Source organism: Salvelinus namaycush, chromosome 16, assembly GCF_016432855.1.
Source record: "Salvelinus namaycush isolate Seneca chromosome 16, SaNama_1.0, whole genome shotgun sequence".
NCBI lineage: Eukaryota > Metazoa > Chordata > Actinopteri > Salmoniformes > Salmonidae > Salvelinus > Salvelinus namaycush.
In genome coordinates, this window is record NC_052322.1 from 35,412,752 (window position 1) to 35,428,126 (window position 15,375).

The following is a 15,375-nucleotide window of genomic DNA, read 5'->3' on the forward strand; positions in this document are numbered from 1 at the left end:
ACTAGTTGTAGAAGAGTGTACAATCAATATTAATTTAAACAAAGTCATTATTATCGGTCACACTGTCCAACAGATAATATTTCCCTTATTAATTCCTATGAGGCTGCTTCCTCCATTCAGAATCAGACCGTCTGAATACAGTGAGAAGAGTGAGGGCGTATCTCAATAGTCTAAAGTGGATTCCTCTCCTTGTTTCCTCCCCTTTACCTGTACTGATATGAAAACATGGGATGGATGTAAGCATGAAAAAAATATAGTCAATGACTACAATGTATTTGCATGATTCCACAGCCCATGATCTTTCACATCAATGCAGCTGAAGGAAAGGAGACAGGGGGGAGGGAGTCACTTCAGACTATTTAGATGCACCGAGGTGACTGAAATCTCCAAGAGGCCCAGCACTTTAGTACTATAATATAATAGACTATTAAGATGAAGCCAAAGATGGTCTCCTCATGGTGTCTCCTCGTGTTCCTCGCTGATGCACTGCTCCCATGCAGCCTTAGCTTGCTCCTCTCTGTGGCTGTGGGGGGAGTGGAAGATCCTCCGAGGCAGGGGGATGGGCTGGGGCAACAGAGAGCTCAGGTCCTCCTCAGGGATGCACCCCTCCCTCAGGTAGGGCTTGGGGGGCACAGCCGGGGGTTGGGGGCGCCGGTAAGGAATGCGGTGGGGACCGTGGAGTGGTACCTGGTGGTGGGTGGGCCCGTGGGAGTGAGGGTGGGGGTGACCGTCAAGGCCGGCCGGTTGGGGGTGAGACTGGGGGTGGGAGTGACCGTCGAGGCCGGCTGTTTGGGGATGAGAGTGGGGGTGGGAGTGAGGGTGGAGGTGTGAGACAGGGTTGCGGTAGTGGAAGGGTCGGACCTGGTCGAGGGACTCTGCTTCTGGCCCGCTGCAGTGGATGTGGAGGTAAGGAGAGTCCAAGTACTCATCAGGGGTCCACAGGTGGCTGGGGACGGGCTCCATGGCATCATTTCGCACGGGGGGATCAGGGTACTGGCCCCCAAAGTTACTCTCACTCAGAGAGGAGACGCCACTGCTGGCACTGCCCGAGAGGGTGGAGTTACTGCCCCCCAGGGCTGACTGAGGACTGGTAGGGGAGCCTGGTATGGGGTGGAGAGGAGACTAGATAAAGAGAGAGAGGAAGATAAGAAATGAGTTGACATCTGTTGACCAAGTTAAGAGAATAGCATTATTTACTGCTGCAGTATGCATGACTGTCTTTAACCTTTCTGAGAGAGCGAATGGGCAGTGCTGGGGGTGGGTCACTGTTCTGGTGGTGGAACGCATCAAAGTGCATCAGGAAGTGACCTAGAGAGAGGAAGTAAAAACGTTCACATCAGAATAAACTTCCCATGTACTTTAGAAAACCTCCTATCTAGTGTACATGACAGCTAAGGGACTCTTACCCATAAATAAGGTGTATATTATGACATGATTGTTCTTACCTGGTGGGAAGGACCTGGGCGGGACGGGGGGCATGATAACACCCCCTGTAGGTCCCTGGATGTAGGGCACTGTCTCCCTACCCTCCCCATCTAGACTCCAGCTGCTGGGGGCACTAGGGAACACTGGGGGAACACCAGAAAACCACATGTTCACTACAGAGCTAGGAAATCCTCCTACTGTATGTGTAGTTGTGTCCTACTTAGCTCAACACTAGAGAAAAGCATCATTAACCAATTTTACCACATACATTCAGTATACTTGCCTTTCTCTGGCAAGCCCATGTGAGGGTCAATGCATGGCTTACAGGGGCTCACTTGTTGGAGTAAGGCACGCTGCAGATTGTTGCTCTGCAAACCGAGAGACAACAGAGGCTAAAGATAAGGGTAAAGTAGAAGAACAAACCGTATGCTCTGTAGTCTCAGTACCAGTATATTTCTGCTTCGGGCCAATTTGCTGCTCCAATGCTTCAGTGAACTAACTGTCTTCTTCTCCTTAAATAACTAATGCAGCAATGTCGTCAGTCCATTTGGCAGCAGTAATTGAATGGTTTGGCCTGTAACGTCAGTACCTGTCCGTTGTCAGTCATGCTGTAGTACATGGTGTTGTTAGTTCTCTGGTGAGGGGGCAGCAGAATCATCACCTCCCGGTTGTTTTTGGTTTTATCCGGTAGGGACGGAGAGCCTGGGGGAGGGAGGGGGATAGGACGGGTCTGCTGTAGACTGTATGGACACCAGAGACCTACTGATAAACACTGGATATACACTGACTGACAGTTATAGTCACAACTGTGAATTAGCATGTTTCCTAAATAAAATACTTACTTTCTGGTGCAGGAGTCACTCACCTCTAGCGCTGGAAGGGGTGGAGTTGATTATCTGGGAGGAGGTAGAGCGAATGGAGCTCAGACTGGAGGAGGAGGGGCTTGGCTGGAAAATAAAACATCTGTTCACACGTATTTCAAAATGTACAAAACTTGCGTGTGTGTATGCGTGCATGTTAAACCCACCTGCATGTGTGCTGTATCCTCAGGGGGCTCTCCCATCAGGCCATCTGTCAGGATGACCAAGTTTCCTCCCGCCTCGCTGGAGGTGTGAGAAGAGAGGGAGGAGGAGGACTGGCGGATAGAACCTTGCAGGTTCATAGGGCTAAAATAGAGGGAGAGAGAGAGAAAATCATGTTTTAAAAGGTGGTCACATTGAGATTACTGTAACATCTCTTTCTCAAGTGAAACCTGGTATAATGTGTGACTGACCTGTGTCTGTGTATCAGACGAACGCTCTCTGGGCTCATGTGGCTGTGAGTGGTCAGGATGCCTCTGGGAGAGTTGACCCCTGTGTAGGCCGCTGGCAACCCCTGTTGGGCCACATATAAAGACTGCTCTGAATATTTACACTGACTACGCACACACGCACGCACGCACACACGCACGCACGCACACACGCACGCACACACACACACACACACACACAAACAGAAGAGCATGTAGAACCACTTACCTGGTGTAAACCAGCCCTCATCATGTGGAACTGATCTATCAGCTTTTTGTGCAGAGGACGCATTTCTGGGTGCACCAACTTCTCGTGGACAGCCAGCCCCACTCCAAGGATGTGAACCTGTGACAATGAAACAACATGTAGGAAAGAGAGAACATATGGTTTATCTGTCCTCTATACCCATGTACACTGTATGGACCATTGACCAGTGGGCAGTGAGGAGCTAAGAGTTGCGTCTGACCTGTTCCTGCATCAGGTCATTTAGCTGAGCTATCCTCTCTGTGTCCTCTGGTTGACTGTTGATGTACTCCTTATCAAAGAATGCCTGTGGAGGAGGAAGATGGGATATGAATGAGTTACAAGGCATACTCCAAGTCGATATTCACATAATAATAATAATAATAATAATAATAATAATAATAATATGCCAACAGAAACAACAGAAATAGAGGAAGGACTAAGAACAAACAAGAGAGAACTATTATAAAGTAGTCTGTGTCTGTAAAATAGGTATAAGATGTATAAATTGAAGGTAAAAGCAGAAGTGTTTATTAGTTTACTCCAATTGGGGGAGCGGTGGTAGGGTTGCTGGGAATAATAATAAAGGTATATTCTTTAAAAAAGTATGTATGTCTATATAGGTATGTGTATGTATATATGTATATATGTATGCATGCGTGTATGGATATATATATTTACCCAAAAAAATATGGGGGATTGGAAATGATGCAGACAATTACATTGGAAGCAACATTCTTTCCGCAATATTAAGCTGATCCACCCCAAAAAAAAAGATAAAAAAAAAAATATATAAAAAAAAAAATAAATAAATAAAAAAAAAAAAAAAATAATAATATGCCCACAAATTGGGGAAATAAACATTCTTTCCTATTGGTCGTAGATTTTTTGTTGTACAGAAAGAACAAAACATGCCGAAAAGCTGCTGTGTTATTCAATGTACATGAAGCCAGGTCAAAAATCTCGACCAATGGTTCGAATGCTCCCACATAGGGAAATAGAGCCTGCAAGAAGAGCCCTGTGGCTTCAAGCTATTCGGTGTGGGAAATGGAGGGACGCTGTGTCGAAGTAGACTACACGTATCTATGTGTGTGGAAAACATTTCACCACAAGTAAGACACTTAACTTGTTTAGTACAGTCCGTTTGTAACTCCACTCAGTCCACTAGCTGCAGTATGCTACAAATACTGCATCCAAAATAACACCTTTTTTACTGCAGTAATTTTGCAGTGTAACTACAGTTAGAGTTCAGTATAACTGTACTTCAACTGCAGTACACTGCAGTTATTCTGCAATTACAGTATCCAAAATACTACAGTCGACTGCAGTAACTGCACTTTTACTGCAGTTTCAAAACCTGCCTGGTTTCCCCACAGGCGGGCAGGGTCGCAACGTTCTATCGAATACCAACTGGGTCTATAGCAGATAACACTGAATGTTCCCTCCATCATTCTCTGTCAGTACCTCCTGGTATCTGGCGATGCCCCCGTTGACTGCAGCGTCTATGACCCCGTTGAGCAGCATGCTGAGGGGGTTGATGTTGCCATGGTGCTGCCGGTGCTGGTACTGGCTGATCAGGGTCCGCAGCTCCTGGGTCTTATTCTCCACCACGTAGATGGCATTCTCCAGAGGGCTCACCTCCACCTGAACACACACACATAGATTTTAATCCATAATGACACTTACGAGAGAGAGACAAACACAAATGATGCACTCGCTTGCATCATCTCCCTAAGGAGTCTGATGTCACAGTTTGAGACGACAGTATGAGACGACCGTATTGAGACGACAGCCTATGAGATGACAGCATGAAACGACAGTATGAGACGACAGAAGCCAATGAGACGTCAGTATGAGATGACAGTATGAGAAGACAGTATGAGATGACAGTATGAGAAGACAGAATGAGACGACAGTATGAGATGACGTTTGAGATGACAGTATGAGACGATAGTATGAGATGACAGTATGAGATGACGTTTGAGACGACAGTTTGAGACAACAGTATGAGACAACAGTATGAGACAACAGTATGAGATGACATTTGAGACGACAGTATGAGACGACAGTATGAGATGACAGTTTGAGACGACAGTATGAGATGACATTTGAGACGACAGTATGAGATGACATTTGAGACGACAGTATGAGATGACATTTGAGACGACAGTATGAGATGACATTTGAGACGACAGTATGAGATGACAGTTTGAGACGACAGTATGAGATGACATTTGAGACGACAGTATGAGATGACATTTGAGACGACAGTATGATGATGACAATTTGAGACGATAGTATGAGACAACAGTTTGAAATGACAGTATGAGACAACAGTTTGAGATGACATCATGAGATGACAGCAAGAGATGACAATAGCCTATGAGACGACAGTATGAGATGACAGTGCTCCTCACCAGTTCTCTCCTCTCCACCTCAGCCCAGCGGGAGATTCCAGGGAGGGGACGAGACAGAATCAGGGTGGTTCTCTCAATCCACAGGCTCTGAAAACACACACACAAAACACTGAATCACCTTCTGTATAGTATATAGACAATATAATTACCTTCCATTGTCATTCATTCTATTTAGACCTACAAAGCAACAACTTGGACATAAAAGACACACACACATACTCTGAACTCATTCTCCCTGTCCTTGGGTCCCTTGTGGAAGGGTCTGTCGTAGTGAAAGCGAGTGACATTGTTGATGCGGTAGAAGCTCTTGATCCTCTCTGGGACGCGCTCCAGCTGAGGCACGTCAGTAATGTCTGACACTGGGGTCACCGCATAGATCTGCAGGTCTGAGGCCACGTGTTAAGGTAAACATAGCCAAATAGGCTGACAGTTGAGTTGACACACACACACACACACACAGATCATGGTTAGGTTAGGATACACTGAGCATCACTCTGTAGGAGGGCGTCATCTGGTTGGTTGGGGTGCTGCATGGCAATGGCCTGTGGGAATTCTCCCAGCATCCTTTGCTGGAAATCCTCAAGTCGTTCATAGTCATAACCCCGGCACACAAACTCCTTATTCTGGAGAGAAGAGTTGTCATCCAATTGATAGGTACAAAAAAATAGCAAATAGATAAAAGATCCTGCGTGCGTGCGTGCGTGCGTGCGTGCGTGCGTGCGTGCGTGCGTGCGTGCGTGCGTGCGTGCGTGCGTGCGTGCGTGCGTGCGTGCGTGCGTGCACATGTTTTAACTATACTTGTGGGGATCAGATGTCCCTACAAAAACAAAAGTCCCCACAAGAATAGTAAACAAACAAAAATTGGACCAACGGGGGACATTTTGTTAGTCCACACAAGGTCAAATGTTATTCTAGGGGGTTTAGGGTTAAGGTTAGAATTATTGTTAGGGTTAGAATTAGGAGTAGGAGCTAGGGTTAGGTTTAGGGTTAAGGTTAGGTTTTGGGGTTAAGGTTAGGGTTAGGGTTAGAGTTAGGGTATAGGAAAACCACAAGGTTAGTTAAACAAGACAATGTGCGTGCGTATGCGTGTGTGTGTGTTCATCTCACCCTGAGGAAAAAAGGAAACTTCCTGCCATAGAAGCCCATCCTGAAGAACTCTGGTTCAATCCTCTGCTGTTCTATGATGTTGTCATAGTACGCAGCTTCCATTTTCTATAAAGACAAAAATACTTGATTCAACCCTCAGAGAGCGTCTTGATCTTTCTCAGCAACACACATCAACGAGGTTCCCATCTCTCGTAAGTGTCATTATGGATTAAAATCTATGTGTGTGTGTTCAGGTGGAGGTGAGCCATCTACGTGGTGGAGATGACAAAGTGGTCATAATGGTTTTGATATTTTGTCAGTGTATTGCAATGTAAATATATTTCCACAACGTGAGGACAATAAAATATTGATATTATATTCCATTCCTTTCTATTTACTTTCCATCTTTGTGATGATGAGTAGTGACTGGGGGATAAAGTAATGGCTCTGATGCAACTATTTTTTTAAAGAGACAGGGAGAACACAGAGAGACAAGGGGAGAAAGAGAGAAAGAAAGAGAGAGCCAGAGAGAGAGCCAGAGAGAGAGAGAGCCAGAGAGAGAGAGAGCCAGAGAGAGAGAGACAGAGAGCCAGAGAGAGAGAGACAGAGAGCCAGAGAGAGAGAGACAGAGAGCCAGAGACAGAGAGCCAGAGAGAGAGAGAGACAGAGAGCCAGAGAGAGAGAGAGACAGAGAGCCAGAGAGAGAGAGAGACAGAGAGCCAGAGAGACAGAGAGAGAGCCAGAGAGACAGAGAGACAGAGAGACAGAGAGAGAGCCAGAGAGACAGAGAGAGAGCCAGAGAGACAGAGAGAGAGCCAGAGAGACAGAGAGAGAGCCAGAGAGACAGAGAGAGAGCCAGAGAGACAGAGAGAGAGCCAGAGAGACAGAGAGCCAGAGAGACAGAGAGCCAGAGAGAGAGCCAGAGAGAGAGCCAGAGAGAGAGCCAGAGAGAGAGCCAGAGAGAGAGCCAGAGAGAGAGCCAGAGAGCCAGAGAGCCAGAGAGCCAGAGAGCCAGAGAGCCAGACAGACAGACAGACAGACAGACAGACAGACAGACAGACAGACAGACAGACAGACAGACAGACAGACAGACAGACAGACAGACAGACAGGCAGACAGACAGACAGACAGACAGACAGGCAGACTCACCCTTATCCAGCTCAGACTCTGGTAATCATATAAGGTTTCATACTGGAAAGCCAGTTCCCGACAGAGTGATATTCCATATTCCCAACACTGGAAAGTGACAGAGACAGAGCTCTCATATGGAATCTCTCATTATAGGTATACAATATCATGTCTATGGAATATCAATCTCAGGAGGTTTTGAAGGGAAATCATGACACATGCAGAAGTGCTTAGACTTGAGATTTTGACTTGAGATGTATATCCATTTGGGACTTTATCAAATAAAATGATGGTTTAATTTGGGCCAAATTCAAGGATCTCACATTTAAGTACTACCTGAAGTGGCTAGACAAAGCCTTGCACTTCCTTTGTTGAATTACTTATTTTTACTTGTTTTAGTTTGACTTGTATTTTTTTGCTTGACCTGACTTAGCGTGACTTGTTTTAGCTTGACTTGTTTTAGCTTGACTTGTTTTAGCTTGACTTGTTTTAGCTTGACTTGTTTTAGCTTGACTTGTTTTAGCTTGACTTGTTTTAGCTTGACTTGTTTTAGCTTGACTTGCCTTTCCCTTGTTGAAATAGTGGAGGACTTTGCGACTGAGGCCCTCCTTGCGTTGCCACTCGCTCTGTGTGGGGTAGTGGAGGAACTCTCTGAGGGGGCGGTCCTCCCAGTGCAGCAGCTCCCAGTACAGAAGCAGGGTGAACGCTGCCTCTGTTGGTGGGGAACACAAAGGTCATCACAATTCACCACATTGACCTTACGTGGTAAACCTGACTGTCACAGGGTTCCAATACTATACAGTGTGAGCAGGTTGACAAGTGTGTTACCTGTGTAGTCCTCTGCCTGCAGATGCAGGTCACACAGCTTGTGGATGTAGCGGATGTACATCTCCTCCTTGTTCATCTCAGACTTGTAGAAATTCTGGGGAGGGCAGGAAATGTTATCAGGAAGCAAGATTACTACAAGAACCAAGAACCAAAAACCAAAGTACATTTGCACTTGTCTCAACACATCTCTGGCATAACTGGTATATAAATTATAAGGTATAATAAATCATACGATGTCTCACCATGAGGTTGGAAGAGCCACCAATTTTCTTGTTCTCCATTTCATCTCCTTTCATACACTCCCTAAAAGTAGAGCAGGGTTTTAATGTCTCTCCAGTCTTTACAGTACATCCATGTATCAATAGTCAATGTTATGATATTAACATGTTGCTTGTAATGAGTAATCCAATCTACCTGTAATCTAGCAGCCGCTCCATCAGTCTCGTGACGGAGGTGACAAATGAGATGCCCGTCTCTCTCCACGTCTCCTGCTCAATTTTCTCAAGTAGGCTACAGACAAACAAGCTCTATGTTACACGTGCACATTATTATAAGGACAGTAAACCATAAATACTTATTTGTTTGGGGACCATGATAGTGGTAGAGCTAAAAGCTTGGGCTGTGGGGAAACTGATATCTTACCTGGGGTAAGGCCCAAACAACTGGGTCCTGAAAGACGCAGCAGAAAAAGACACAAGAACTCAGGAGCATACAAAAGAACATTACAGACGTAGAATCACTCATTTGATCACTCTTTTGTTTCTGAAAAATTTCCTGTACAGAAGGAAATGCAAACTTTGTGTATTCAATGTTTAAAAAGGCTTCTAAATGTTGTAATTTTCACTTTGAAATGTCTGACTTGATTTGCCCTAATGAAAAAGTATCAACTCTTACAAAAAATGCCATTAATTATAATACACTGTTGCTGCAAGATAATTTTCCTGCTGTAGCAAACTGACTCAACTGAAGATCCTACATCTGTACTACAGCACACTGACTCAGGTAACATTGTGTATGAATACGACTGAGGTTGTTGGTGCTTACAGCAGACCAAAGAGCTCTCTGTGATTGCCATCCCCTTTCCCATCTGACACCATACTCTCCAGCTTGTCCATCAACTCTGCTTCCACCTACACACACACACACACACACACACACACACACACACACACACACACACACACACACACACACACACACACACACACACACACACACACACACACACACACACACACACACACACACACACACACACACACACACACACACACACACACACACAGAGAGAGAGGTTAGTGCATAAGGAACCAACCTCCACACTTCTACAGTAGCACTAAAATCATAGATCCATAACATAGATATGGTATTGGGTTATAACATGAAGTTAAACAAGGCCTACAGAGGATGAGTGGTGGCACACAGCAGGGGACAGACAGCACTGACCAGTTTGAAGTTGCCGTTCTGCCTCTGCTCCCAGTCCATCATGTCATGGAAGATGGGAATCATGATATTCCGGACCTCGCTCTGAGGCACGAGCGTCACTCCCAGGAACGGACCCATCATTCCAGGGATAAAGTGGGGCTTATTCTCACCTGGAGCACACAGAGAGGGCACAACACAGATGTTATAGAAACACACGACATTACCCATGAAGGCTAGAATGACAACAAAGCATCTGAATGTCATTTTATCTCACCAAGCTTCTGCCACATGCTGAAGAGCTCATAGGCCATCATCACCCTCATGTCTCCATACCTACAGAGGGAGGAAGAGGGGGGGGTAATGTAGAAAACGTAGAACTACTGACCACACACACAGATAAATACACACACACACACACACACACACACACACACACACACACACACACACACACACACACACACACACACACACACACACACACACACACACACACACACACACACACACACACACACACACACACACACACACACACACACACACAAACACACGTGATGGAGAGGTTCTTACTTGTCCAGGACTTTCTTCCTCTTGGCCTGTGTGAGGGGCTCCAGCTGCAGACTGGGCTGGTTGATGTACAGGACCGTCAGGCTGAAGAAAGAGTTCCACACCTGAGAGAGAACATGCACATCAGACACGTGTTCAAATTCCCTTTAACGGCATAGATCTATCTATCTGTTAATCTATCCATCTATCCATGTAGGCCTACATCTTAGCAGTGTTGTCACTTTATACATTTCACCATCAGGTTATGCATTTCCATAGTTTCTCTGCAGTCATAAATCCAGGTTGAACCAACTCAGACACATAAGACTGGAGACAGGTGCAACACAGAATGGCAGCATAATGTTGTTAGGAAACCATGGAGAGACAGAGTCCTTTGTGAACAGAGAAAGACATGGAGAGAACAGCAGGTTCAGGGTCGACTTCTCCGGGATATTTAAGGCTCTATTGTTTACTTGCTTACTGCTGTTGTTCAACATGACACTTCTCGTTTCTCTACTGAGGCACGCACCTTGAAGTCAAAATCCGCCTCAGAGAAGTTATTGTGTAACGCTGGGGACAGGTACTGTGTTGTCACCACAATGACACTGCAGAAGAAGTCACAGCAAAACGTTAGGATAAAAAAAGACGATGCAACGTCTACACAAACGTCCCGTGCTATCAGCGTAAGGACTTTCATCTCATAGCTGCATATTTTCCCTTATCTCCTATAGGAGGCCATATGAAGGCAGTGTTACAGCTAATGTGAGTCAGACTTACTGACTGGTCAGAAGCCTCATGACACTCCAGTCTCGGGGGAAGATGGTGAGCTTCATCAGGTTCCGGAACACACAGAAGATCTTCAACATGAACTCCTGGAAGTCAATGGAGGTAGTGAGTATTGTGTACATTATCATCTACATATTATAGCTCAGCCCCGGGTTCCTAAATCAGACTGAGACTGTAGCTCTCACCTTGAGTTCCTCTTTGCTGTGGAAGTTGTTGAGCAGGTGGTGGAAGTGGACCTCTGTCATCTGTCTAAGTAGAGACAGCAGAGTGGACACATACTCCCCCTGGACAGGCAGAAACACTTCCATATCAGTGAGGTTCCATGCATTACAAAACATTATCTTTTTCATGTAGTGTAGGAGAGGAGAGTCTCTGACCGTGATCTCAGCCGTGCACTGGGGACAGCGCTGCCCCCTAGCTGTCTCCAGAGACTGAGACTTGGACATGATGGACAACAGAGTCTGGAGCAGAACATCCAACAGGCTCTCCACCATCATCTCTACCTCCTCCTGAACAGAAGACTCCTAGGAAGAGGGGGAGAGAGAAACGATGGGGGAGAGGTGAGGAAATAGGAAGGAGAGAGTGGGAGGGGCAGAGAGAGAGATAGAGAGAAGGAGAGAAGAGGAGGAAAGAGAGAGAGAGATCGAGTGAGAAGGAATTGAATGAATAATTCATTAATTTGTATAAGCCGTTCGACAGACCAATTAAAATATTAATTCAGCACACAACGTAAAGTGGCCTACAAAATAATGTCTTGACAATAATGTCTGAACAATGACATGGTATTATAATTGCCTTAACCAGCCTTGGCAGTGTATAAAGTTTTACCAACTAGTCTGTCATCCCATCTTTAATTCCATTTGATACAAGAAATGTGAAAAGATTGTTTAGCTGGGATACTATAGATACAATACTGTAGGTGTTATAGTAACCAGTTATGGTACCAGCTTTTGTTACAGAGAAGTAGCCCCTAACCACTGATACAGGGTCAGACATAATTTCATCCCCCTAATGATGAGGATTAGGACAACTTCAACTCCAATCTCTTCTACTGCAGTAGATTCAGTGGTGATGTGATGTACCATAGCGCTGGTATTGATGATGGAGAAGATGCTAGTGAGGATTCCTGAGCAGATCAGCAGCTCCCTCTGCTGGCGCAGGTGCAGGTGGATGTGATGCAGGACCACCGGCAGCAAAATACTACGAGACTCTGAGAGGGGGAGAGAGAGGAAGAGGGGAAGAGAATGGGAGGAGTATGGAGAGAGAGGGAGAGGGGGAGAGAGTGAAGGATCAATTGTAGAAAGATTTTAACCAGCTTTAGCCTTTGCCTTTTAGATTCTTTGTCCTGACAAAGAACCAGTTACAGGTAAAACAATCTATTACATTCCCACTTTAGGAGCATCTAACAGTGTTCACAGTTTCATTTGGTGTTAGTAAAGTTGTCCTGTAGTCTTCAGTCTTACCAGGGAAGAAGAAGAGCCTGCTCTCGACGGTGCGGGCGATAGACTGCAGTTTGACCACGTCCATAGACTGACCGATGTCCACCGTACTGGGCATGCTCCCCAGGGTGCCCCGGACATACTCAGCCACCTCCTGCACTGTGAACATCTGCAGCAGCTCGTCAAAGATGTCTGGGAAACTGTTCAATAACGCCGCCTGACAGGGTCAAGGAGAAGAGACAAGAAGGGAGGGAGAGACAAGGAGAACAGACAGACAGACAGAGGGAGACAGAGAGGCAAAGAGAGAAGGGCAGAGAGACAGGGAGAAGCAGGTCTAGATCAATTGTATTCCTCCATTCTATAAATGACACTATGCCATAAGGGAGTTATAGGACTATAACATCCAAACAGGGATACATACGTCTTAAATGGACCATAAGAAGAATGTAAGCCAAAACAGGGCAGGGTAACAAATATCTTATCGAGGGAGGTTGACAGCTGACAGAGAGCAACTGCTAACTGAGACGAGAGAGACCTGGAGCATGTCTACCATAGAAAACCATGCAGTTGATCACAACATTAAAAAGAGGGATCAGAACAAAAATAAAATTATACAAAGTATATCAGCGGAGGCTGGTGGGAGAAGCTGTAGGAGGACAGGCTCATTGTAATGGCTGAAATTGAATTAATGGAACGGAGTCAAACATGTGGTTTCCATATGTTTGATACCGTTCCATTTATTCAATTTCAGCCATTACAATGAGCCTGTCCTCCTATATCTCCTCCCACCAGCCTCCACTGAATTATATATGCATTAAAGGTCGACTTTGGGCAAAAATTCAAAAATAACAGCTTTAAACTGTATAACTGATCAATGCACCATTATACCAGGTAATTTAATGCTTTAAAAAAAAGAGTAATAAGATATTTGGCTACAGAAGTGCCACATCGATCTCTACAGCTTCTGTTCAAAAACAAATCCTGTGAAATGACATCAACACATACTGGAGGAGTTACTGGCTAGCTACAGTGGCTAGGGTAGATAATGAACTAGCTATGTTGATCATAGCATAGGCAAAGGCACACCACATTTCTGTTTGAAAATTGAGAAAGAGGGGCCTCCCGAGTGGCTCAGCGGTCTAAGGCACTGCATCGAGGTGCTTGACCTGGGTTCGATCCCAGGCTGTGTCACAATCGGCCGTGTCCAGGAGTCCCATAGGGCGGAGCACAATTGGCCCAGCGTCATCCGTGTTAGGGGAGGGTTTGGCCGGGGGGGTTTTACTTGGCTCTTCGCGCTCTAGCGACTCGATTTGGCCTGGCTGGGCGCCTGCAGGCTGATTTCGGTTGTCAGTTGAATGGTGTTTCCGCCGACAAATTGGTGCGGCTGGCTTCCGGGTTAAGCGGGTGGGTGTTAAGAAGCGCTGTTTAGGTGGGTCATGTTTCGGACGACTGATGACTTGACCTTTGCTTCTCCCAAGCACGTTGGGGAGTTGCAATGATGAGACAAGATCGTAATTGGATATCACAAGAAGGGGGATTTTTTTTTTTTTTACAAAATACAATTAAAATATAAAAAATACAATTGGAGAAAGAGGTGGACCGTTTTTCGTTCCCAGATTTAACCTTTAAGGTGCTTTACAGGAAAGCAACAGAAAGAAATGAAACTACATTAAATTAATGACAAATTAGTAATAAATGAATCAATTGAATCAAAGCTAAATTACCACAAAGATAGAACAAAGGAGCCGATAAGCTCATAATAGTCCAGTCAAAATGCACTGATCTGTCTATGTAGAATATGAGGGCATCTCGGCCTTCGGGGATAAAGACAAGCTAGAGACAGACCGGAAGTGCTGATGTTCTGACCTGTGTGAAGACGAGGGTCTCTGAGCTGCGGCTGTCCAGACTCAACACAAAGCGGATGGACTGGAAGAGCTCCTGGATGCTGGCCCTGAACAGCTCCTCCTCCATACCACAGGTCGCTCGCGAGTACAGGATCCGAGACTGGACGATAAACTTCAACAGGTACTCCAGAGCCTGGAGGGTGGACAGAGGACGAAACAGGATACAATTACCTGTAAAATACAAGTATCTTTATATTATCTGTAGTGTGGTGGTTTGAGTTGGGTTGTGTTCCTTTCTTTAGGCCTTGTAATACAATATACCTTTATTTGACCACTACAGCATCAAAGAGCAAACCTTGGTATCATAATTCATGTCAGTATTCTGCAATGCAAACATATCAATACATATTGATGATTCCCTGTCATAAGATATATCTAGTCTTCATCCATCTGGAAACCTCCCCTGATCTACCGTGGCTTTAGATTATACTGTCTATTTTGACATTCATGTCATATTTCCTTTCATCTATAGGTGTGAGGTCTAAACGTTCCATGTTTGGTAAAGAAATACATGTTGGGAGTCTAACAGTGTGTGGGTTCACTCTGTTTGTCCAGACCTCCTCTCATGTCCTGATGTGATGTGAGCTTTACCCTCATGACCTCCTGGATGTGGTCCTGTCCGACCACCTTCGATGTGATGTGAGCCTTACCCTCATGACCTCCTGGATGTGGTCCTGTCTGACAACCTTCGATGTGATGTGAGCCTTACCCTCATGACCTCCTGGATGTGGTCCTGTCTGACAACCTCAGATGAGATGTGATGTGAGCCTTACCATCATGGCCTCCTGGGTGTGATCCTGTCTGACAACCTCAGATGTGATGTGAGCCTTACCAGCATGGCCCCCTGGATGTGATC

General features: G+C 45.5%; 1 protein-coding gene across 1 annotated transcript in view; it reads right to left on the reverse strand.

Annotated features, from left to right (window-relative positions):
- Positions 1–453: 453 nt before the first annotated feature.
- The window catches only part of LOC120061649 (dedicator of cytokinesis protein 3-like), a 52,327-nt gene continuing 37,405 nt past the window's right edge, over positions 454–15,375 (reverse strand). The window contains 31 exon segments of the mRNA XM_039011548.1: positions 454–1,122; positions 1,226–1,308; positions 1,709–1,793; positions 2,015–2,127; positions 2,291–2,435; positions 2,438–2,591; positions 2,699–2,789; positions 2,936–3,059; positions 3,181–3,264; positions 4,422–4,601; positions 5,375–5,461; positions 5,594–5,760; positions 5,856–5,997; positions 6,482–6,586; positions 7,610–7,696; positions 8,152–8,300; positions 8,417–8,510; positions 8,659–8,719; positions 8,831–8,926; positions 9,059–9,085; positions 9,461–9,546; positions 9,863–10,011; positions 10,116–10,174; positions 10,415–10,515; positions 10,920–10,995; positions 11,168–11,262; positions 11,362–11,460; positions 11,554–11,700; positions 12,259–12,386; positions 12,640–12,832; positions 14,482–14,652. Coding sequence (XP_038867476.1) covers positions 454–1,122; positions 1,226–1,308; positions 1,709–1,793; positions 2,015–2,127; positions 2,291–2,435; positions 2,438–2,591; positions 2,699–2,789; positions 2,936–3,059; positions 3,181–3,264; positions 4,422–4,601; positions 5,375–5,461; positions 5,594–5,760; positions 5,856–5,997; positions 6,482–6,586; positions 7,610–7,696; positions 8,152–8,300; positions 8,417–8,510; positions 8,659–8,719; positions 8,831–8,926; positions 9,059–9,085; positions 9,461–9,546; positions 9,863–10,011; positions 10,116–10,174; positions 10,415–10,515; positions 10,920–10,995; positions 11,168–11,262; positions 11,362–11,460; positions 11,554–11,700; positions 12,259–12,386; positions 12,640–12,832; positions 14,482–14,652 — 4,047 coding nt within the window.